This window comes from Podarcis vaucheri (assembly GCF_965113315.1).
Source record: "Podarcis vaucheri genome assembly, chromosome: 6".
NCBI lineage: Eukaryota > Metazoa > Chordata > Lepidosauria > Squamata > Lacertidae > Podarcis > Podarcis vaucheri.
Genome location: NC_138764.1, coordinates 14,250,201 through 14,272,091, shown reverse-complemented (window position 1 = coordinate 14,272,091; position 21,891 = coordinate 14,250,201). Strand labels below are relative to the sequence as shown.

At 43.2% G+C, this 21,891-nt stretch overlaps 2 protein-coding genes across 4 annotated transcripts in view; one reads left to right on the top strand and one right to left on the bottom strand.

The window, feature by feature from the left end:
* The first annotated feature begins 2,498 nt into the window (after positions 1 to 2,498).
* Positions 2,499 to 21,751, top strand: RNF2 (ring finger protein 2). Of its 2 annotated transcripts, XM_082225561.1 has the most exons (9): positions 2,499 to 2,687; positions 13,969 to 14,057; positions 14,311 to 14,471; positions 16,304 to 16,519; positions 17,143 to 17,415; positions 17,636 to 17,807; positions 19,026 to 19,416; positions 19,529 to 19,632; positions 21,623 to 21,751. In XM_082225561.1, the coding sequence occupies exons 2-7, from the start codon at positions 13,971 to 13,973 to the stop codon at positions 19,125 to 19,127; spliced, it is 1,011 nt and encodes a 336-aa protein (XP_082081687.1). In that variant the 5' UTR covers positions 2,499 to 2,687; positions 13,969 to 13,970; the 3' UTR covers positions 19,128 to 19,416; positions 19,529 to 19,632; positions 21,623 to 21,751. The 2 variants fall into 2 exon arrangements, with proteins under 2 accessions (XP_082081687.1, XP_082081686.1); XM_082225560.1 differs by having other exon boundaries at positions 19,026 to 19,632.
* The window catches only part of TRMT1L (tRNA methyltransferase 1L), a 33,834-nt gene continuing 20,368 nt past the window's right edge, over positions 8,426 to 21,891 (bottom strand). For both annotated transcript variants that reach the window (XM_082225470.1, XM_082225473.1), the window contains exon 17: positions 8,426 to 8,482. In XM_082225470.1, the coding sequence (XP_082081596.1) occupies positions 8,441 to 8,482 (42 nt within the window). In that variant the 3' untranslated portion in view covers positions 8,426 to 8,440. The remainder of the gene's footprint in view (positions 8,483 to 21,891) is intronic.

Genomic DNA, 21,891 nt, shown 5'->3' with positions numbered 1-21,891 from the left:
CTGCGTTTGGGACTGAATAAGTTATGGTTGCCCACCGTTTTTCAGCAGAGGGAAGGGTGCATTTCTTAGTGCAGAAAGTATTTGATCTGATGGGTAGAGATCTTTCCTATTCTACTTCAAGAGGGTTCTGGAAGCTTCTCTGTGTGAAAGAAACTAGCAGAAGGTTCATGAAGGTTATTCCTCCAGAGAAGCTGAGTACTGTTGGTTTAAACCGGCTCTGTTATCTCTGCTTCGAGGTCATGCTGACTATAATAACAAGGCCAGACGGAGCCAGGGTTTCCTTTTTCTTTCTATCTCTCTTCCTTCTGGTGTGCTGTTTTGTATATAGCGTTAAGGGTTAGTCTTATTATAACTTACTGTCGGTTTGTTCTGTTTGGGAAGTGGGGCTCAGCTTTCCACCTCCTGTATTGGAGGTGATGTCATCAACGTGTCTAAGGTCCATGAATAACCATAGTTTAGAGGCCCCAGGCCCTAAGGAAGCCAGACTATCCTCCACCAGGGCCAGGGCCTTTTCAGTGATGGCTCCAACCTGGTGGAATGCTTTGTCCCAGGAGACTAGGGCCCTGCAGGACTTGATCTCCTTCCGCAGGGCCTGTAAGACAGAGCTATTCCACCTGACCTTCAATTTGAATTAGCCTGATCCTCTATTCCCTTCTCCCTTTCCTCTTCTATGACGAAACCCTTTCTGGGACCCCACATTTAAATTCTTCCCTGGTCTCCTTGCTAGCCCTAGTAGGACCAACTTGGCCAGTTAGTCATGGTGATCATTCGATGTCTACTGACTGGGGTCCCTCCCCCCATGACCCCTGAATTTTTGAATTTTATTGATATCGATGCTGCATTTTATGTTGTATTTTATGCTGTTTTTAAGTCGCATTTTCATCAGTGTTTTATATTCGCTGTTAGCCGCCCTGAGCCTGTTTTTTAAACTGGGAATGGCAGGGTATTAATAAAAAATATTATTATTATTATTATTATTATTATTATTATTATTATTATTATTAATTATTCTATGAAGGGGGAGAAAGTCATTCACTGAGGCTTGTGTGCCCGGATTACAAAATCAGCTGATGTCACTAGCTGCCAGGCTTTTGAGAACCTGTTTCTGCTAACCAAGAATTCACTCCTGCTTCCTTCTCTCTTTCTTTGTTGAAAGTATCTTTTTCCACCTGTCCACCAGTTCTTAACTGTACAGAGAACATATTTCAGCACTGCCACTTTGCTTAGCACGTCCCCCTTGGCCATTACCATTCAGCTGCATAGAACATAATAGGGCTTACTGTCTAACTATCGCTGACAGGCGATCACTTCCCAGCATCCACTAATCCCTCAAACCCACCAGCTGCACAGGGCACAACAAAGATCCTACAGAAAAAAATTGATTCTATATAAAGAAAAGTACTGTAAACCAGTTCAGAACTGAGCAGGAGAAGGTTCTAAAATCCTGCTCCACGTTCTCTGTCCAAAGGGGGCCCGGTAGCTACCCACTCTGTGAAACAGGCGAAGATCTAAATAATAATAATAATAATAATAATAATAATAATAATAATAATAATAATTTATTTTTACCCCGCCCATCTGGCTGGGTTTCCCCAGCCACTCTGGGCGGCTTCCAACAAGAGATTCAAAATACATTAAAACATCAGTTATTAAAAACTTCCCTAAACAGGCCTGCCTGCAGATATCTTCTAAAAGCCAGATAGTTGTTTATTTCCTTGACAACTGATGGGAGAGAGTTTCACAGGGTGGGTGCCACTACTGAGAAGGCCCTGTGCCTGATTCCCTGTAACCTCACTTCTCGCAGGGAGGGAACTGCCAGAAGGCCCTCGGAGCGGGACCGTTGCTCGGTCCCTGCTCCTGCCAACCTAGCAGTTCGAAAGCACATCAAAGTGCAAGTAGATACTCCGGCGGGAAGGTAAACGGCGTTTCCGTGCGCTGCTCTGGTTTGTCAGAAGCGGCTTAGTCATGCTGGAATGACCAGGAAGTTGTACGCCGGCTCCCTCGGCCAATAAAGCGAGATGAGGTCCGCGACTGGGCCTAATGATCCGGGGTCCCTTCACCTTTACCTTTTAAACTGCTCTGATATTTTTTTATTAAAAATAGAAAGTGCTATGGAAATTAAAAAATAAATAAAATGGAAAATTAATTTTTAAAAATTGATTTTTTTTAAAAAAAGGAGTCACCCTCAGAAATCTGTAAGATATATATATGGACTTTGACAACATGCAGATTTTTTTGTGTTTTTGTATATAAAACACTCAAAAAATCTGCATGTTGTCAAAGTCCAGCACTTGACCAATTAGCCTAATGATAGCGCAAAGCGACGCCACCCAGGGGACCTCGGCGCGCGGCGGGGACGGAGGAGGGCGGGGCTTGGTGGGCGTGGCTCCGCCGGAAACGCCCCGCCCCCGCCTTCAAGTCACCCGCTCGCTTGCTCGCTTTTTTCCTTTTCCTTCCCAGAGTCCTTTGCGGCGGCGGCGGCTCGCCATATTGTGTCGCTCGCTGAGGCGGAGAGGCGGCGGCGGTGGGAAAAGCGGGCTGGGGCGGCCGCTGTCGACTCGCCTCAGCCCTGGCTGCCGGGAGAGGAGGAGGCGGCGGCGCCGACGGCGGCAACGACGACGGGCGAGAGAGCCGAGCCGCGGGGAGGGAGCGGGCCGGACACCGAGAGGCGGCGAGCAGCGGGGCCGGTGAGGAGAAGGCGGAGGAGGAGGGAAAGGGGGGGGGGCGCAGCTGGGTTTTTTTTGGGGGGGGGTCTCTCCCTCCCACATGGAGCTGGAGAAGCCTGTTTTGAGCGGGGGGTGCGGATCCTGCGCACGTTTACTCGGGTGTAAAAGGGGTGGGAGTGCTTGCTCCTCGCCTCCACACACGACCTTTCTCCTTTTTCTTCTTCTTTTTCTGTCATTAACCCGCCCACTCCCCCCCCCAAATAATAACATTTAAGGAAGAGAGAGAGAGAAAAAGGTTGAGGCGCTTTTCTTCCTGGCACGGTTGTCCCTCCCCGCCCCCTTTCGATTTTATTTCATTATTGTTATTGTTATTTTCATTTCGCTTTCAATTTGTATACCGCCTTTCTGTGTTAACAATGCACAAGGCGGTTTTCTTCCTCCTCTTCTTCTTTAGACATTAAGCCGCCCACTCTCCCAAAATAATAACATTTAAGGAGGAGAAAGAGAGAGAAAAAGGTTGAGGCGATTTTCTTCCTGCCGTCCCTGGCACGATTGTCCCTCCCCGCCCCCTTTCGATTTTATTTCATTATTGTTATTATTATTTTCATTTCGCTTTCAATTTGTATGCCGCCTTTCTGTGGCGGTTTCCCTCCCCCTCCTCTTCTTCTTTAGCCATTAACCCGCCCACTCTCCCAAAATAATAACATTTAAGGGAGAGGAAAAAGGGGCTGGAGCGATTTTCTTCCTGCCGTCCCTGGCAGGGTTATCCCTCCCCGCCCCCTTTCGATTTTATTTCATTATTATTTTCATTTCGCTTTCAATTTGTATACCGCCTTTCTGTGTTAACAATACACAAGGCGGTTTTCCTCCTCTTCTTCTTCTTTAGCCATTAACCCACCCACTCTCCCAAAATAATAACATTTAAGGGAGAGAAAAGGAGCGGGGGCGATTTTCTTCCTGCCGTCCCTGGCAGGGTTGTCACTCCCCGCCCCCTTTCGATTTCATTTCATTATTATTATTTATTTTCATTTCGCTATCAATTTGTATGCTGCCTTTCTGTGGCGGTTTTCCTCCCCCTCTTCTTCTTTTTCTTTAGCCATTAACCCGCCCACTCTCCCAAAATAATAACATTTGAGGGAGAGAAAAGGAGCTGGGGCGATTTTCTTCCTGCCGTCCCTGGCAGGGTTGTCCCTCCCCGCCCCTCTTGATTTTGTGTCTTTATTATTTTATTATTAGTATTTTATTTTTCATTTCACTTTTAATTTGTATACCGGCTTTCCCTGTTAACAATGCACAAGATGTTTAGAAGCTACAGAAACAACAGAAGGATCGTGCACGCCTTAGAACAGTGTGATCCAATGCAAATCATAATTGGGGTAGGAAGATGGTGGTCTCATTTTTAAAAAATTATTATTATTATTTAAATTTTTATTGATTAAATTCGTACACCAAACCCTTCACCTGAAGATTTCCCGCGGTTTGCAAGCATAAGAATATGGAATAAAAAACAGAAAAATGCACAATACAATGGCGTTTTAGGAAAGGTGCCCCCCCAAGATGTTGGCACCGCTCTCCCATTGCCCTCCCTGCCCCTTTTCCCCTGGTTGCATTAATGGGAAGATCTCTAGAGGAATTATTTACTTATCATGCTGTATTTGCAGCTAACAGTAGTACATGGGCTCTCAAGTGGACAGAGGGTGTGTAGGAGTACACTGTCTCTTTAAAAGAGGAAAAGGTGTGCTTTAGGGTGGCATCTTGCTTGGCACCCATCTTCTTTGTGAGCAGAGGGTGTTAAAGGGTGCCTTTGAAGTATCTGTTGGTGGAAACGCAGGGAAGAGTCAAGAGTTTTGACTTGTATGTTGTTTGCAGAACATTGCTTGGCTGATTTCTTGTTTCCCTTGGTAGGTTGGAACTATGCTTGCTAGAGAGAGGCCCATAAATTTAAAGGGATGTCTCCTGTGGGTTCTCGCAGAATTCCCAAGGACGATGTGGGATGTCCCAGCTCAGAGCACCTAGACTAGAAGAAGTGCTAAAAGTATTTCAGTATGACAGGGATGCCATTTCATTTATGTGTTGCTAGGCTTATCAGAAGAGTAAGATGGCTTTGTGATAATGTGTTCATTTAAGGTGGTGCTGGTGTGTTTTTCTTCACAATACCAAAGCTAGTTCCATTTGTAGTTGAACCAGAGATAGGAGATTTGTGATGGGATGTCCTGCAGGTTGTTTTTTTTTTTGTAATATAAAAAACCCTATTTACATGGTTAAATGTTTGACTGTTCAAAAAAGGATTTGCTCAACTGAACATTCAAATAATGGTCAAAAAGCACTAGCACATAGAAAATATGTTGTACCTCTGCCCATACCAATCAATATCCTGCCTATACCAAGCACTCAACAGGTTTAATATATTATGCTAATTACAAAACCATGAAATTAAAATGTTACGGTTAATGCATTATTATAATCTTTAACAATTTTTACCTTTTATAAATGTTAATGTTTTGCCGAATTTCTCTTTGAAATTTACCTTGGAACAACAGTGTCAACCTACAGTTCATTTTTTAAAAAGGGGTCGGGGTGAAATTCAACACTGCACAAGTAGAATACAAGCTCATGCAATGAATCCTTACTATCCCACTGAAGCCCCCAGTAGAATACCTATTTATCTACTTGCACTGCTGTGCTTTTGAACTGCTAGGTTGGCAGGAGATGGAACAGAGCAACAGGAGCTCACCCAGTCTTGTGGATTCGAACCTCAGACCTTCCGATCAGCCAGCCAAAGAGGCTCAACACCACCCGCTCCCTCTGAAGCACCCAGTACCCCCTTTTTTTAAAAAAAATACTCCAGAGGACTGCAAAGGACTTATCAAACACTGGGTTGCAGGAGTGGAGGAATCTTCCAAAATTGGAAGGTAGTTTTGTACTCTGCTAACACAGGATTATTCCATCAGATTTTGGGGCATTCTCTCACTGCAGTGCTGTACAGCTCATCCCACAATGCTGGTAAGTCTCCCCTCTGACCCTCCAGGAAGGCTTTCATGGGGGTAGTGGTGGCTGAAAGGTGAGGAAAAGAATCCATGTGTGAGCTTGTCCTCTCTGTGCACAATGTTGAATATTGCCCAATGTAATTAAAACAGAAATAAAGCAAAGTAATAGTGACTACAAAGAAAGGGCAAGGGTCACTTTAAAAGTGACTTCTGCTAAGTAGGCAGAAAACCCATTCTTCAGGCATAATTAACTTAATGAAATATTTGACTGTGGTCAAACAGTAGTGCCCAACTGACAGTATCTGACTAGCGTCTTGCCAAAGGCAAGGCGGCTCTTTTAAAATGAGATTCAGAAGCAATACAAAATACACAAGTGAGTGAGAAGATCAAAGATTTTGTTCTAAAACAGCAAGCAATGTATACATACCAAGTAAGCACTTAAATCTGCCACTTGGAAGCCCTCAAGAAGCGGCAAAGTGACTCCCTCAGGTAGCGTCAGTTTGCACAACCCTGCGGCTGATCAGTCCATGCACTAGCTTCAGAGAAACACTGCCTAAACTGTCAAATTTTATAGATAGCCTGTGTGGCTTCCAAAACTGGCTACTTGCAGATCATCCGTTAGCCACCCCCTCTCAATGCCTTACTTTCTCAAAACATGTCAAACATGAGAGAAGGTACCCAGCACTATCCTCCCAAACTGATTAGGCAGCTGTGGGAGTGTGGATTTCATCTCTTTCCAACGTTCCCAGAACATCTAAGACTGCTCTCAAAACATTCCTCATTAAAAACTTAACAGGAGAATGAGGGGGAAGGAGCAGAGGCAGGGAGGGCTCCATGCCAGACCACTAACTCCTTGATATATTTTATCTTCCAGATGCATTTTCCATACAATCAGTCAGCCAGCCAACATGCCATCCCTATTTAAAAGATGTGCGGGGAAGAATCAGGTTGGAGGTGGGGTAAACCTCCCCACGGCTCACCATTTCCCCTAACAACTCTCTCCCATATCTTCTGTTGGTCTTAAGGGGAAAACATTCTCAGGATGCAAAAGGGCAAAAGAATTAACCTATCCCAGCATCCTACTTTTCAGTGCTTCTGGGAAGCAGGACATGAATGCAACAATCCTAAAAACCTAGGAACATCAGAAGTGCCCTGCAACTGGGTCTGGCCAAAGGGGACCCATCTAGTCAAGCAGTTCTCACAGTGACCAACCCTCTATTTGTTTCCAGTAGCTGTTATTCAGAGCTATACTGCCTGTGAATATGGAAGCTCAGTTAATAACTTATGGTTAATTGGCAAATGTACTACAGAGCAGGTCTGCTGGATTTGATAAAATGGGCCATCTATTCCAGCATTCTCTGGGGAGCCCATAAGGGCAGGACAGCCCCTGTTGCCCGTGATGCAAAAAGATTAATCACTTTCCACAGTGCCTATGGGGACACCCTCCTCACCCCAAGCCATTTTCCCCAATCTAAATCTCCTCTCAAATGTCTTATATCTCCCAAGGGAAAAACATGCCCATGATGCAAGAGAATTAAACATATTCTTCAAAGCATCTTGTCGGTTGTCTCGTTATATCAGGCACCAGTTTCAACCTGAGGGTGGCATTCCATCATGTACAGTTGGCTATGTTTCCGGCTGTGCAAAAACCAGAGGTTTCGACACATTTGACCCTGCATCCAGACAAACGAGGTATTATGACAGTTCAAGGACACATTAAAGCCAGACAAGTGCACTTGAGGAGTGTGTGGAACCAGAGCAGTGAGGGGTGTAGTCTAGGGAGGAGGCATGGACTGTAAAGGGTCACAGAGGCAGGCACAGAAACTTGGAGGGCCACATTTGGTTCCCAAGCCTGAGGTTCCCCACTCCTTCTCTACTTCCCCCCAGTTAAGTGAGTTATGGGGAAAACAGCATGTGAGGTTATTGGGGCAGGGTATTCTTTCTTAAAACAGTAGAGGTGCAAGAGTGAAGTGTGACTCCAGTCCTAATACAGAAGTGCCTCAACTACAGTTGTACTTTGGCTCCCGAATGCCTTGGGAGTCATTTCGGCTCCTGAACGATTGAAAACCGGAAGTGAGTGTTCCAGTTTTCTAACATTCTTTTGGATGCTTCCTGCAGTCAATCAGAAGCCGCACTTTGGAAGTTAAATGTTTTGGAAGTCGAACAGACTTCCAGAAAGGATTCTGTTTGACTTCCGAGATACGACTCTATTGGAAGAAGAGAAGAAGAAGAGTTTGGATTTGATATCCCGCTTTATCACTACCCGAAGGAGTCTCTACCGCTCTTAACCACTACACCACACTGGCTCTCTATTGGAAGTGAGAGAGACACTTCAAAACAAATTGTGACTGATCAATGCTACATTCTTGCCTTTGCTTCTAAAGAAAACAATTACAAGCTATATGTTTTTTCATCCAGTAAGGTGCTTCTAAAATGAAATGCAGATTCAGTGTGGTATCAAGACAGTATAATGTTGCTATTAAGAACAGGATAGCACTACCCTGTGGTCCGTTTTACTGTCATTTAATGGTGTATGTCCTTTTTTCTGGATTTTTTATGATTCGTTGTTTTTTATTGTTCACTTCCTTTTAAAAATAGAAAGGTGATCAAAACATATTCAAAGCATTTTTGTTACTGTCATCATACAACTGCTTGTTGAAATAAATGGGCATGATTTAGCTCTCCACTTTTAATGAACTCTTCTGTAAAAATTTATGAATTATAACATAAGGGGAAAATATTTGCTGGTGCAATGAATCCAGAATATGTAGTCTTGTCTGAAAAGTTTCACAATCTTCTCTTGCTTTCCTCCTCCCGAATCACATAAATCTAGAATGCAGACACATTTCTTTCACTTGTGTGTGTGAAATACAAAAATACAGTAGCTGCCTATCTACCTGTCCAACCATTATGAACTAATTGGGAGAAATAAGTGGATCAGTCTTGAATGGTTTACTGCTTTTCACATTTGGCTTTGACAGTCAATGGAAAAAAGAGAAATTGGTGTTTGTTTGAGTAGGTCAGGTCAGTAGGACAGTTGCTTAAGCTTAGGCAAATTGTTCATGACTGAAGGTAGAGCAGAATTCAAATAAATTTGGCCTGGGTAATTAGAGTTGCCAGCATAGATTGTTTAATTATCCCAGTGATTCTTTAGACACCAGGCAAAAATGTTTCTCTATAACCAAGCCTTTGGCAGATTAAACAATCTATGCTTTTTTAAATGTGGTTGTGGAAGCAGGGGTTATTTGCTTGCTTTCATTTTGTTTTGTTGCACATTTTGTGTTCTTATTTTGTAATTTTAAGTTGTGCGCCATCCTGTGATCTTGAAATTAAGAGCAGAATACAAATTTGATTAATAATAATAATAATAATGTGTAATAAATAAAAGCTGAAGGGTCACTTCATACAAAACAAGCATTAACTGTGGGTTCCATAATATAAATTGCACCTTCCCTCCCCTCCTCTTCAAAATGTACAAAACCGAAGGCTTCCCAATCACTGTTTATACTTGAAAGCAAGGAGCGCAACTTGCATATGTGGATGTTATTAATAAAGGCCGCTGTGTGCATATTTTATACTGGGAACTGATCTTAGAGCCCCATACGGTATGTGAATTGGTCCTAACAAAGCAAATATAGTTTCTCTCTCCAGGCATGGGGCTACCTAGGCAAATGGAAAATGAAGAGGCCATTCTTTATGTTACTTAAGCCATTTATACCCTACCCTACAATGTTTCCACTTGCAGGGCAGCTTACACGAAATAACAAAATTAACAACAGTTCAGAATATAATCAAAATGTGTGCGCTTCATGAGCTTTGTGAAGAGGAATGTGGGAAGGAAACGAAAGCTCTGCAGCGCCATAGCATTTCTCCCTTGGTCCCTAGCAGCAATCAGTACAGTGAGGTGTGTATCCACAGCAGACTTTTTCAGACCCAATCAGGCATTCAGCTTATCTCTTCTCTCCCCCCCCCCATTCCCCGCCACGCATCATGTGTTGCTCTGAGTAGTTGCTAAATTAACTGCCAAAGCAGCACAGTGTTCTAGTTGTGGTAATTTCCATCTGTTTGTGTCCTTGGGGTGCTGGACATGTTCTGTCAAGGAGATTGCTGATTATTAGCCATGATGCATACTTAACATTTAGAGATAGTGTTTTAATGCTATGTTTTAATGCTTAATGCTTACAAGTTTTCTGGAGGCACATGTCATCATGTTGAGTGCTTTTGAAAAACGATACAGTGTGGATTTATTGAAGGAGTTGCATTCCTGCAATCTTGCTGTACCCCGCTTGTGAGTAGTAAAAGGTTTTTAGAAGAATTTGGAACAAGAGAAAGTTCTTAGAGAGCTGGTCAGTCTGTATCAAATCACAAAATGTGCTGCAGTTGCTACAGTCTAACCACAGCCAAGATATATGTTGTGTGGGAAATGGAATTTAAAACGTTTTTGATTGAGTGCTAGGTCAGGTATTTGCTAAACAGATTTCACAGAAATTTTATTTATGGTTGGGGTTTTTAAAAAAAAAGTTTGAGAATTATTTTTTCCTATGTAATGCTTCCATGTTGTCTAGGATTTTTTTTAATACATCACAGTTTGTCATTAAAAAAAAAAAATACTTGTTGAAAGCCTCCCTTCAGAAGCTAGATGCGTTTGAAGTAATGAGGTAACCTAGCTAATGTAGGCTCCCCCTCTGAGAAGTGGGATGTACAAGAAAGAGGTATCAGCAGGCTTGAGGAAATCCCAAGATTTCCAGAGGTAAACACCATTTTAAGAAAAAATAAACATGGAGGGGACCCCAGAATAGCCCACTGAGAACTGAACATTCTTGGTGGACATGAAATACTGATAGGCGGGTGGGTGGGGTGTAATTGAAAGCTAGGAGGACTGAAGAGGCTAGCAAGCTGAACAGGAAAACGTGCCACATTGCAATGCTTTTGTTGCATGACCCACTTGTCGATTCTGGTTATTTTAGGTTCCTGCCCCAAGACTTACAGGATCATTCTGCGTATTCTCTCACTTCCACTTCCCTTAATCTATCATATAATTTGGAAAGTTTTGTTTCTTTATTATGCATTTGGACATCTCTTAACGATACTATAACCAATTTTTTCACAATTGTTCCAGAGATCAAGGTGCAAGTTATTCTTTGGATACAGTTGGGCATTATTTTGAACTACAAGGGTGAACTGAACCTTTAAAACGGCACTGATATTTTTTGGTTTCTTAGACTTCCTGAGCAGCACTGGTTACGTGGTTGGTAGTTGCTAATAATGTGAGGGTTTTCATCCTTCCATTACTTGAAATAAGAGAAGCCTGACAAATGACTGTTGCAGTAACTAGACTCCTTTACACAATATAGTGGCAGTGTATTGCAATAGGATTTGGGGATCTACTTGGAGTTCTGGGCATATACAAATAATATTTTAAAATTAATGATGTTCAAAAACTGAATCTTATTTCAACATTGCAGCTTAAGGGACATTTATATTTTTATAAAATTTGTCAGCTGATTTTTTTTATAAATTAAGCACAGCTTCATGGAAGATGTTTGCATATTTGTGTGACAGAAAATGTGTAGCTCTAATGACCTTATTAAAACATATTAGTTTCTGCTGACAAATATAATAACCTTATTATGGCTTAGTGACACTAATTGCCATAAACATGTTCTAAATTTTCTGCCTTGACATAAGAAATTCCGCCATGCCTATTAGTTATAATATTGGAGACAGCTGCAGTAGTATATTAGTATTTTCTGTAGATACCGTATTTTTCGCCCTATAAGACGCACTTTCCCCCCTCCAAAAATGAAGGGGAAATGTGGGTGCGTCTTATGGGGCGAATGCAGGCTTTCACTGAAGCCTGGAGAGCGAGAGGGGTTGGTGCGCACCAACCCCTCTCGCTCTCCAGGCTTCAGGAGAGCCCCAGCGCCAGCCCCACAAGGTCGGGGGACAGAGGGAGGCGGAACGCCGCCATCCTGCTGTCTCCCGAAGTGGTTTGGAGGCTGACGGCGGGGAGAAGAGCGCTTCTCCCGGCTGCCTGCCCCACCACTCCTGGGACAGCAGGGAGACCGCTGCGTCTCCCTGCTGTCCCTGGACCTGATCGCAAGGCGGGCGGGGGGGGGAGAAGAGCGCTTCTCCCCGCTGCCTGCCCCAAAAGCGCCTGGGGGGGAATAATTTTTTTTCTTTATTTCCCCCCAAAAAACTTGATGCGTCTTATGGGCCGGTGCCTCCTATGGGGCGAAAAATACGGTAATCAGTGTTCAACATTGATAGAAAAGAGGAGCTAATAAAGAATGAAATGGAATCTGAAATGGAAACAATAGGCAGTGCTTTGGACTCTAAACCACTTTAGTTGAACTGGAAATTAAAAAGGAACAATCACAGCAGTGTTACTACTTTGTAGAAGTTGCTTGTTGGTAGTATTGGCCCGTTGGTTCACCTAGGAATATTGACTTCTTGCTCACTTGGGGGCCCACAGTTTTGGCTGGACTTGGTAGCCAGCCACAAGTCATCTAACTTCTGCAGAAGAACGTGAGGAAGGCAGATACAGTCATACCTCGGGTTAAATTTGCTTCAAGTTGAGCGTGTTCGAGGTGCGCTCCGCAGCAACCCAGAAGTAACGGAGCGCGTTACTTCCGGGTTTCGCTGCTTGCGCATGCGCAGATGCTCAAAATGGCCGCATGCGCAGAAGCGGCGAAAAGCGACGCGTGCGTGCGCGCACAGACGTGCCATCGCTAGATACGTTTACCTCTAGATGCGAACGGGACTCCGGAATGGATCCCGTTCATATCTAGAGGTACCACTGTACCTGCTGATTGCAATGCATGTTCTCAACTAGCTACTATTTACTACTAAGAATAGCTAAAACTAGATTTCCGCTTCTATTGGACCTGAGGGAAGAATGGGTCATTATTCCACTTCACACTGACTCTTGAGTGATCAAAAGTGTCAAGACTCCTTCATGAAAGCCTGGCATGATTGCTGTTGCTTCTTATGAGAAGTGATGAGAGACATGCTGCTTCTGGCAGGGCCTGGCTTTGAGGAGGAAGTGAGACGATGATCCCAGACCTTCCCAAGTCCTCTGGAACAGAGCAAAGGGGCTGGGTTGGTCTCTTACACTACACAGTGCTATGCAGACCCGTGGAAGCAATGAGAATCACACTGTGTTTCTAAATGTTTATGGAAGGCTTTGCTATTTAGCTGCCTTGAAGGTTTTTGATAGGGTTTGCAGATTTCAAAATTACCTTCTATGGAAAGATATTGGAAAAATACGTTGTTTGACTTAATTACACATGGCGTGGGTAAAGGTAAAGGTACCCCTGCCCGTACGGGCCAGTCTTGACAGACTCTAGGGTTGTGCGCCCATCTCACTTAAGAGGCCAGGGGCCAGCGCTGTCCAGAGACGCTTCTGGGTCACGTGGCCAGCGTGACAAAGCTGCATCTGGCGAGCCAGCGCAGCACACGGAGATGCCGTTTACCTTCCCACCAGTAAGCGGTCCCTATTTATCTACTTGCACCCGGGGGTGCTTTCGGACTGCTAGGTTGGCAGGCACTGGGACCGAGCAATGGGAGCGCACCCCGCTGCGGGGATTCGAACCGCCGACCTTTCGATCGGCAAGCCCTAGGCGCTGAGGCTTTTACCCACAGCACCACCCGCGTCCCTCTGAATATGCTGTAGGCATGTATAATTGTATGAGTGTGGTGTAGGTGCACTCATTTTTACTTCTATTTGGTTTTAATGATGAAATGAAAATGTACTACTAGAAAAACTGTTGGGTGTGAATGATGTTGAATTTGGATAATTTCCTATCTTCCTGACATGTAAAAAAGAAAAAAGAAGTTGGGACTTGTTCTGCAGATGTGTGACTCTCTGTAAAAGGGATGAGAAAGTCCCAAAGGTGAGGTCTGTCATTTTCCCTCTGTCTCCAGAGCTCCACTGTCTCAGTCCCATTTACTTCATGAAGTAAATAGCTTTAGTCAGAAGACTAGGCTCTTGTCTTTAGTCAGAAGACTAGGCTCCTCCTCCTTTTAAAGGGAGGAAGATCTAACTGCTGTTTCTGAACTCTTGACATGGGCTCCATTATGTTCATCCAGAGGCGCCATATATTTGCTGAAATGACCCTGTAGCATTATTGTTGGATATCCCTGTGCTACAGGTACTTTTCATGTGAAATGGAAATGAGTGAGAAATGAACTGGAAGTGGTTTGAGGGGTGTAGTCTGCTGACCTGTGATGTGAAATATGAGTCCACCTGTGAAAATGCCCAATCTGCAGGACCTCTTAAAATGCTTGATTTTCATGTTTCTCTTTTCTTCTAGCCATGTCTCAGGCTGTGCAGACAAACGGAACGCAGCCTTTGAGCAAAACATGGGAGCTCAGCTTGTATGAACTTCAAAGAACACCTCAGGTACTAAAGAGTTGTTGTTGTGTTTTTTAAAAAAAACATCTTTGCTTAACTTACAAAAGATGTGAATGCCCACTGCCCCCCAAAATGTTAATTAATCAACTAGAGCATTACAACAAAACTCAAATCTTATTTGCATTTGCCAGAAATAAAGGGGAAATGATTTCATGATTATTATGAGGCATTTTAAAAAATAGCAACTTCAGCTTGACCAGGAAACAATTGCCTGAGAACTCTATTTAACTTTTATCATTAGGAAGCAATAACAGATGGCTTGGAAATAGTGGTGTCACCACGAAGCCTCCACAGTGAGCTGATGTGTCCCATATGTTTGGATATGTTGAAGAACACCATGACTACTAAGGAATGTCTCCATCGTTTTTGTGCTGATTGTATCATCACAGCCCTGAGAAGTGGGTAAGTATGGTGATATAAGTTTTTTTTTTTTTTAAAACCCTCTATCTGGATTGGTTATAGTACTTGAGAAGTACCTTGGGATTCTGGGTAAAATGTAAAGAACCTGCAAAAAAACCCAAAAAAACTTTAGGTGGTATCCAAGTAAGTTTTATTCAGAGAAGACCCATTGAAATTAAAAGCCTTCTGTCATGAATGCTTTGAGATTCCTACATTGCAGGGCATTGGACTAGATGACTCTCATGGTCCCTTCTGTGTTCATTAATTTCAGTGTGTCTGCTCTGAGTAAAGCTTAGTTGAAGATCACCCTTTTACTTTACCTCCCTCCCTCCCCAAAGTTGACAGCCAGCCAGGGCCACAATTCCCAAATCTTAATTGTTTAGCATTAGAGGGCAGAGAAGCATTTGCAGTTACTTCATTTTTATTTTGTCCTTCCTCCAAGGAGTTTACGGGGTATGGCTCCCGCTGACGGATTGGATCCTAAAATTCCTAGGCGCTCTGTGTTCTGATGAATGGCGGAGTTCCAGAAGTGTATGTTTGGAGTGGATGCGTCGTGTAGTAACAAAACACACTGAGTTAAAGAAAAACTTTTACTAAAGGCAAAAGGGGCTTCGTTACAAAAACCAAAAATAAATTTCAGAGAAAAAACTGCAACCATGTGAGGTACAAACAAAAGTAAGAGAGTGACCAGCTCGCTGAGTGCACAAATTTATCTCTCCTGGCTCAGCGTGACCTTCAGATAGTCAAAACCATGGGTAGACAAACTAAGGCCCGCGGGCCGGATTAGGCCCAATTGCCTTCTGGATCTGGCCTGCAGACGGTCTGGGAATCACCACGTGGATCACCAGCGTGTGCGTTCTTTCCCTCACATGGCAGCAGCGGCACCTCCTCCCTCCCTCCACCTGGCTTCTCCCCGCCCTGCCTAGAGGGGGAAGGGGGCTGGGCTTTTTTGGTGCCAACAGCAGCAGTAGCGCTTGAGCGGCCGCCATTTTAAGCAGCCCCTCTCCGGAGCCCTTTCATGCACCGCTCATTGTCCCTTCACCGCCACTGCAGCCACCAGCCCCTGCTGCTCGCAAGACACAGGTAAGCACCCACTAGGGCTCATGGTGCTCTTGCATCATTCCCCCCCCCCAAATACAGTCTGGCCCCCCACAAGGTCTGAGGGACAGTGGACCGGCCCCCTGCTGAAGAAGTTTGCTGATCCCTGGTGAAAACAATATTTGCAATGGAAATGAGCCTTCTAGAATGAACTAGAATCTTCCAGCATTTTCCAGTTTCTGCCCTCAAAGACTTTAGCTATGATGCCCCATCCCAATTTATCATCTCAACCAACTTGTAGAATAGAGACTTGACTCAGTGTCACCCAGAGAACTTCATATCAAAGTTTTGAACCTAGGACTCACTGGTTCAAGTCAGGTACTGCACTGGCAGCAAGAAAGTGACTGAGAAGGGGACGTTTAAGGAATTGTGTCTCTTTATTCCCATTCTCCACCTGAGGAGTGATTAGCTGTAATACCTCAACAGCGAAGTTAAGGAACTGAAGTGAAATACCTCGAAATAAGCTTAGCCTTTACCAACTAGTCTAAAAACCTGTAACATCTAACTGAAGAGTAGTAACTGAAAAGAAGCAACTGTGAAGTGAGTATAACAAATCTGTTTGCATCAGGTGCTTGAATTCTGCGATGTGCAAAAATGGTTTGTGTCTGTATCCAATATGGCAAGGGTTTGGTAAATCATATTTCAATAAGAAGGGACTAATCAAGACTGCAGACTGTTACAAAGCATGATATGAAGAGCATACTTGTGGAACTGCTTTTCTCCTTTTCTCTTCTTAGAAACAAAGAATGCCCTACTTGCCGTAAAAAGCTTGTTTCGAAGAGGTCACTGAGACCAGACCCAAACTTTGATGCCCTTATCAGTAAAATTTATCCAAGTCGTGATGAATATGAAGCCCATCAGGAGAGAGTTCTAGCAAGGATCAGTAAGCACAATAACCAGCAGGCTCTGAGCCACAGCATTGAGGAGGGTCTGAAAATCCAGGCCCTGAACAGGTAAGAGACTCTAGGTAATTGGGAGTTAGAAATTGGAGGGTGTCGGGAGGTGCAGCTTAGTGCTAGAAAACTAGATTGGGTTTTCAATCTCAAACCCATGTTTTCAGTTTAAAAATTATGCTACCAGAGTTGAGAGAGATACTTGCTTAGGTTTTCAGAACTGCTGTTACAAGTAGACAGAAGTGAGCTAAATGGTTCCTATTCTGCAAGGCAGATTAATGTGTGTTATGTATGATCCTGCCCATTTTTGTCTATAATTGGAAGATGACTGACTAAGCTTAGCAAGCTGGTTTTATTTAATGAGCTTTTGCAGGAAAACAGAAACCTGTTTTAATGATTTCTGGGGTTCTAGAGTCCACCTCTGCACCAGTCATGCCTTTCTGCATTTGGCATTCTTGCACTGTGCTTCAGTTCCACATGAATTTTTTTTGGATCTGAGAAACTTAATTCTTCCATAGTGGAACATGCTAAACGGTGGTTCTGCATTGATTGTGTCAGCTGGCAGTTTGTTTTCAGATCACGGGAGTCTTATTCATATATTTGATAACTTGTGTGAGGTCTTTGAAAATGACTTGCTGAACAGGTTGCATGACTTACTTGAACATGTTATGTATGCTTCTTAGGTTACAGAGAGGCAAGAAGCAGCCGATAGAGAATGGCAGTGGAGCAGAAGACAACGGTGACAGCTCGCATTGTAGTAATGCTTCAACTCACAGTAATCAAGAAGCTGGGCCAAGTAACAAAAGGACAAAAACCTCCGATGATTCTGGGCTAGAATTGGATAATAATAATACGACAGTTGCCATAGACCCAGTATTGGATGGTGCAAGTGAAATAGAACTAGTTTTCCGACCCCATCCTACACTAATGGAAAATGATGACAGTGCACAGACAAGGTAAGCAGTGGTTTTTGTCCCTTTTTTCAGAAGGTGTTGTGGTTAGTGATCTAGTCTTTTGCGAAGGGGTGTATGTGCTATATGATTATTCAGGACAAGCTCTTGGAATTGCGCAGTTGCTGCCCTTTACCTTTATTTTGTGTCATTTTGCTTGTGGATGTTTCTCAATTGCAGTCATTTATTTATTTTTGTACATGGGTTGTCTTTGTTCTTGCTGCAGGTACATAAAGACCTCTGGCAATGCCACAGTTGATCACTTGTCCAAGTACCTAGCTGTGAGATTGGCCTTGGAAGAACTCCGAAGCAAAGGAGAGTCAAATCAGATGAATCTTGAAACAGCCAGTGAGAAGCAGTACACAATTTATATTGCTACAGCTAATGGCCAGTTTACTGTGAGTAGCTGATTCAGCTAAAACCATAATTGGGAGAAAATAAAGTGCCACAGCTTTAAGATACACCTGAGTCCTATTGAGAAATTCTCCATGCACGGGGCTAAATGCATGGAAGGGAAGCAAGACCACATCTCCTGGGCTCTGCTGCCAAAGCCCTGCATCCTCTCCAGAACATCCACAAAGGGGCACCTACTTGTGTTCAGGTGAGCATGCCTAGGCACCCCTTTGCTTGCCCTGTTGATGTCAGAGATGGATCTGCTATGGCAAATGACTTAAAGGGAGACTGTGCGGAATTTCTGAATAGGATTTTGATGTACTTCTGTTCCTCTTGAGGCTGATCATGCAACTTGTATGAAGTGGGCCTGTGAACAAGCACAACATTGGTATAAAATCAGTGTAAATAATTACATGGTCATACTGCTTAAAGAGAGTGTGTGGTATATAGCAGCTGGGGTGTTGAGCTTGGATTTGAAGAAATCCCAGATTCAAATCTCTGCTCATCTGGAAAGCTTTCTGAATGGTTACTAACAAGTGCTCATTTTTGAGCCCATCCTTATTTGTGTAGTTATTTTTAAACCAGGGGTGCGGACATTTTTGAGGCCAAGGCCTGCATCCCCTCTTGGGATTTGGAAGTGGCCAAAGTGGGTGTGGTCACCACCACAGATTTACATTTTCTTCCCGCCCGCCATGCTGTTTTTAACTTATTGAAGGAAGGACAAATGTAATGGGTCTTTGTTAGAAAAGGATTGCGATGTAATTTCTCTGCATTCGGGCTGCTATAGAGCCTGGAGAGCTTTGGGGCGGTTTCCCACCCTCTATTTAACAAAGTAACCTTAGCATTGATCCTAAGTGCTGTAGTTATTTAACTGCTTTCCACAGGTAAACAGGTACCTAATTGCTGAGGTAGTATATGCCCTATTCTGCTAGCAAGAATCATTTTGTAAAAGAACTGTAGACGTGTCAAAATACAGCATAGCGTCTTAACTGTATTTGTAGCTGCTTCTTGCTTTGGAATTGAGAGTGGAATTGACATCTGGATTATATTAGACTATTTATAGATTGCTGTGCCTAAACACTCTGTCTCTTTAATGCTGTTTGCAAGCTGTGGTTTGTCAAATGTTTTGTTATTTTCCTAGCTATGTATTCTTTTCATTTTCAAGTGGCAGCAAACACTGGCTTAGTTTCTGATTTTGGCACTAATTCTGATTTTGTCTTTAGGTTTTAAATGGCTCCTTTTCCTTGGAGCTGGTCAGTGAAAAGTACTGGAAAGTGAATAAGCCCATGGAGCTGTACTATGCACCAACAAAGGAACACAAATAAGACTGACAAAGGCTTTGAGTTGGGACTGTAATGGCTTTTATAGCTTTGGTTTACTTTAAATAAGCGAAACACCATCTTCTGCATCGTGGAGAACTGCTTCGAGACTTGGATTCCTTGATGAATACCGTTCTTATTAGGCAGTATTTGGTGTGATATTTGTATATATTTCCCTGCCCCCTGGAGGACTGAATGATCTGTACATTCCACCATTGCTGTCCAATCTGCTTTTTTGATTTGGTAGCTCTTGTTCCATGTGCACGATCTTAGGTGCAGCAAAGATTCCCTAGGGGTATGTGTTCATGCTGACGGGCTTCACATTGGCAGAGATGTACTAGCACCTTGAGAAGTGTTGACAAGAGGCAACAGAGTTGGTTGGTTGTAATGTACTCTTTTCCCTACAGCAATGTTAAAGCACATATGGCCAGAGTAGGCTTGCTGACAAACTGGCTACCTGTGATGCTAAAGGAACTGCTGGTGCTGGGGGCCAGAAGGGATATTCATAGCAGTAAGTGAACTCTTACACGTTGTTCGTATAATGAGTTGTTCCATTTGTTAAATTTAAAATAGCTACTTGTAACACCAGCTGTTTCCACATAGGCAGCAACCCAGGGAATGCGTACTTTCCCATCAGCCCTGGTGCAATTCCTCTTTCTCTGCCTTTCTTAAGTTGGGGTAACCAGGGTTCTCTTGGCTAAGAACCTGACACACACTTCACATTAAGAGAACCATAGTTAACTTTAACAAAGATTAATTTTGGTGTACCACTGTGCTGTGTGAAGCTAGTGTTATAATATATGCATTGGCCCGTTAAGAGGAAAACCATGAGTACTGATACATTTTAGAACTAGTAACCCTTGCTACTAGCTCAGGTGGTTTCAATATCAAGTAACTTAACTAAAGTAAGGCAAACATCCCTCTATACCCGCACTCCTTCTAAATTTGTGGGATTATTGATGTGGAATCTTCAGTGTTTTAAAGTAAAAGGCACAAAAAGTGCTGGCATCATATCTTTTGCAGAGCAATGAGAGAGAAAGGTCTTCAAAAATATTATTTATTAGCCATATTAACAACACTTGGCACTTACAATCTTAATAAATAAAATGTATTTGCATTTTTAAATTTCACTTGGGCATGCTTTCAGTTGTTGGTTGCTGTGTGCATCAGTAGTTTATCACTTTGAGCATAATTATCATAAACAGTGGTACCTCCAGTTAAGAATTTAATTCGTTCCGGAGGTCCGTTTTCAACTCGAAACCGCTCTTAACGTGAGGCGCGCTTTCACTAATGGCACCTGCCAGTGCGCGACTTCTGCTCACATCCCGGGGCAAAAGTCGCAACCGGGAGCATCTACATCCGGGTTAGCGGAGCTCGTAACACGCAGCGTTCACAAGGGGGATGGTACGTAATACAAGGTTCCACTGTAGTGAAGAATGCCACCATTCTGTAAGGACGAAGATCACTTTATTCCACTGTAATCCTTCCATTCCCACTGCAGTATATAGATATTTGCCTTTTGTATTGGGAAAGGGAATGTTCCTTCAAAATTGCGCACTCAAGTGTCTTGCTTTCCCTTAATATACTGGCCTTTTAGGAAGACCATGGCTTTCTGCTCTTAACTTTCTTTTAGCACTGCCATAGGAGAAAACTGTCGTAAAATGCTCCCGTTATGAATATCTCTTCAATATCAGACATTCCGAAATTATGCTAGCAGTATGTGCCATGAAACTTACAATTACTAGAAGTCTGGGGTGGGAGGGGAAGTTCTACCATGCCTGTTTTGGTTTTGTTCAGTATATTTGGTGTAATGTACAATTTATATAGATTGCTAGTGCATGTCCACTAAATATAATCAGGTTTGTTTTTATGTGAAAAAAAAAATGCTTTTGTATGGGCAAATACCTGCAGAGAAACAAATCTGCATTGTGATTTACCCTGTAAGCAGATGAAGTGTCTGTAAAATTCTGAAAGCTTATCTACCTAGGGGATGTGTGGTGGTCCCAGCTTAGTGTGGGAGAATGTGAATTTTTACTTCCATGTTACAGTGAATTCACTAAGTATTTATATTTACTTTAATACATAAAGTAGCTGTTTTGATCAAACCATTGCTCTGTGACTTTAGTACTGTGACTAATTACACACATCAGAACACGTCGCATCTGCATGTTTGTTACTGCCACACTTTCACAAGCAGAACCTTTGGAATGCTGTGATTCTCGGACTTCAAGGCACACCCACCCACCCACCCTGAACACCTCAAGGGAGGTGGGAGAAATTGCAGAGAGGAATAAGATGTAGAGCAGGTGGTATCTACTCCCTGGCCAGCCAAGAACTGACCCCTTGGATTTGTTAGGCTGTCTGCACCCTTTTATAACCCCATCATTCCAGTGTTAAATGTAATTTAAGAAGAAGAGCGTTTAGAGCTGCTGCTCTTGTACGCTGTGTGTGCCTTTAGGAGAGGGTCAAATAACTTGTTTTTATTCCTATTCCACTAACAGTGTGACTCCATTCTGGAGCAGTTGCCTATGGGGATGGACACATAAGTACATGCAAGGATCCTCTGCCATTTCACATAAGGAATAAATGACTGCCTCTTTAAAATAAAATCTACTTTCAAAAACAGAAAATGGGTACTATGTGTTCCCCCTCTTCAAAAGGGAAGCCATCAATAATTGCATATTAACATCTGCTTATATTGGAGTATTTACAAGTACAGTCATACCCTGGGTTACAGCCGCTTCAGGTTACGTTTTTTCAGGTTGCGGAC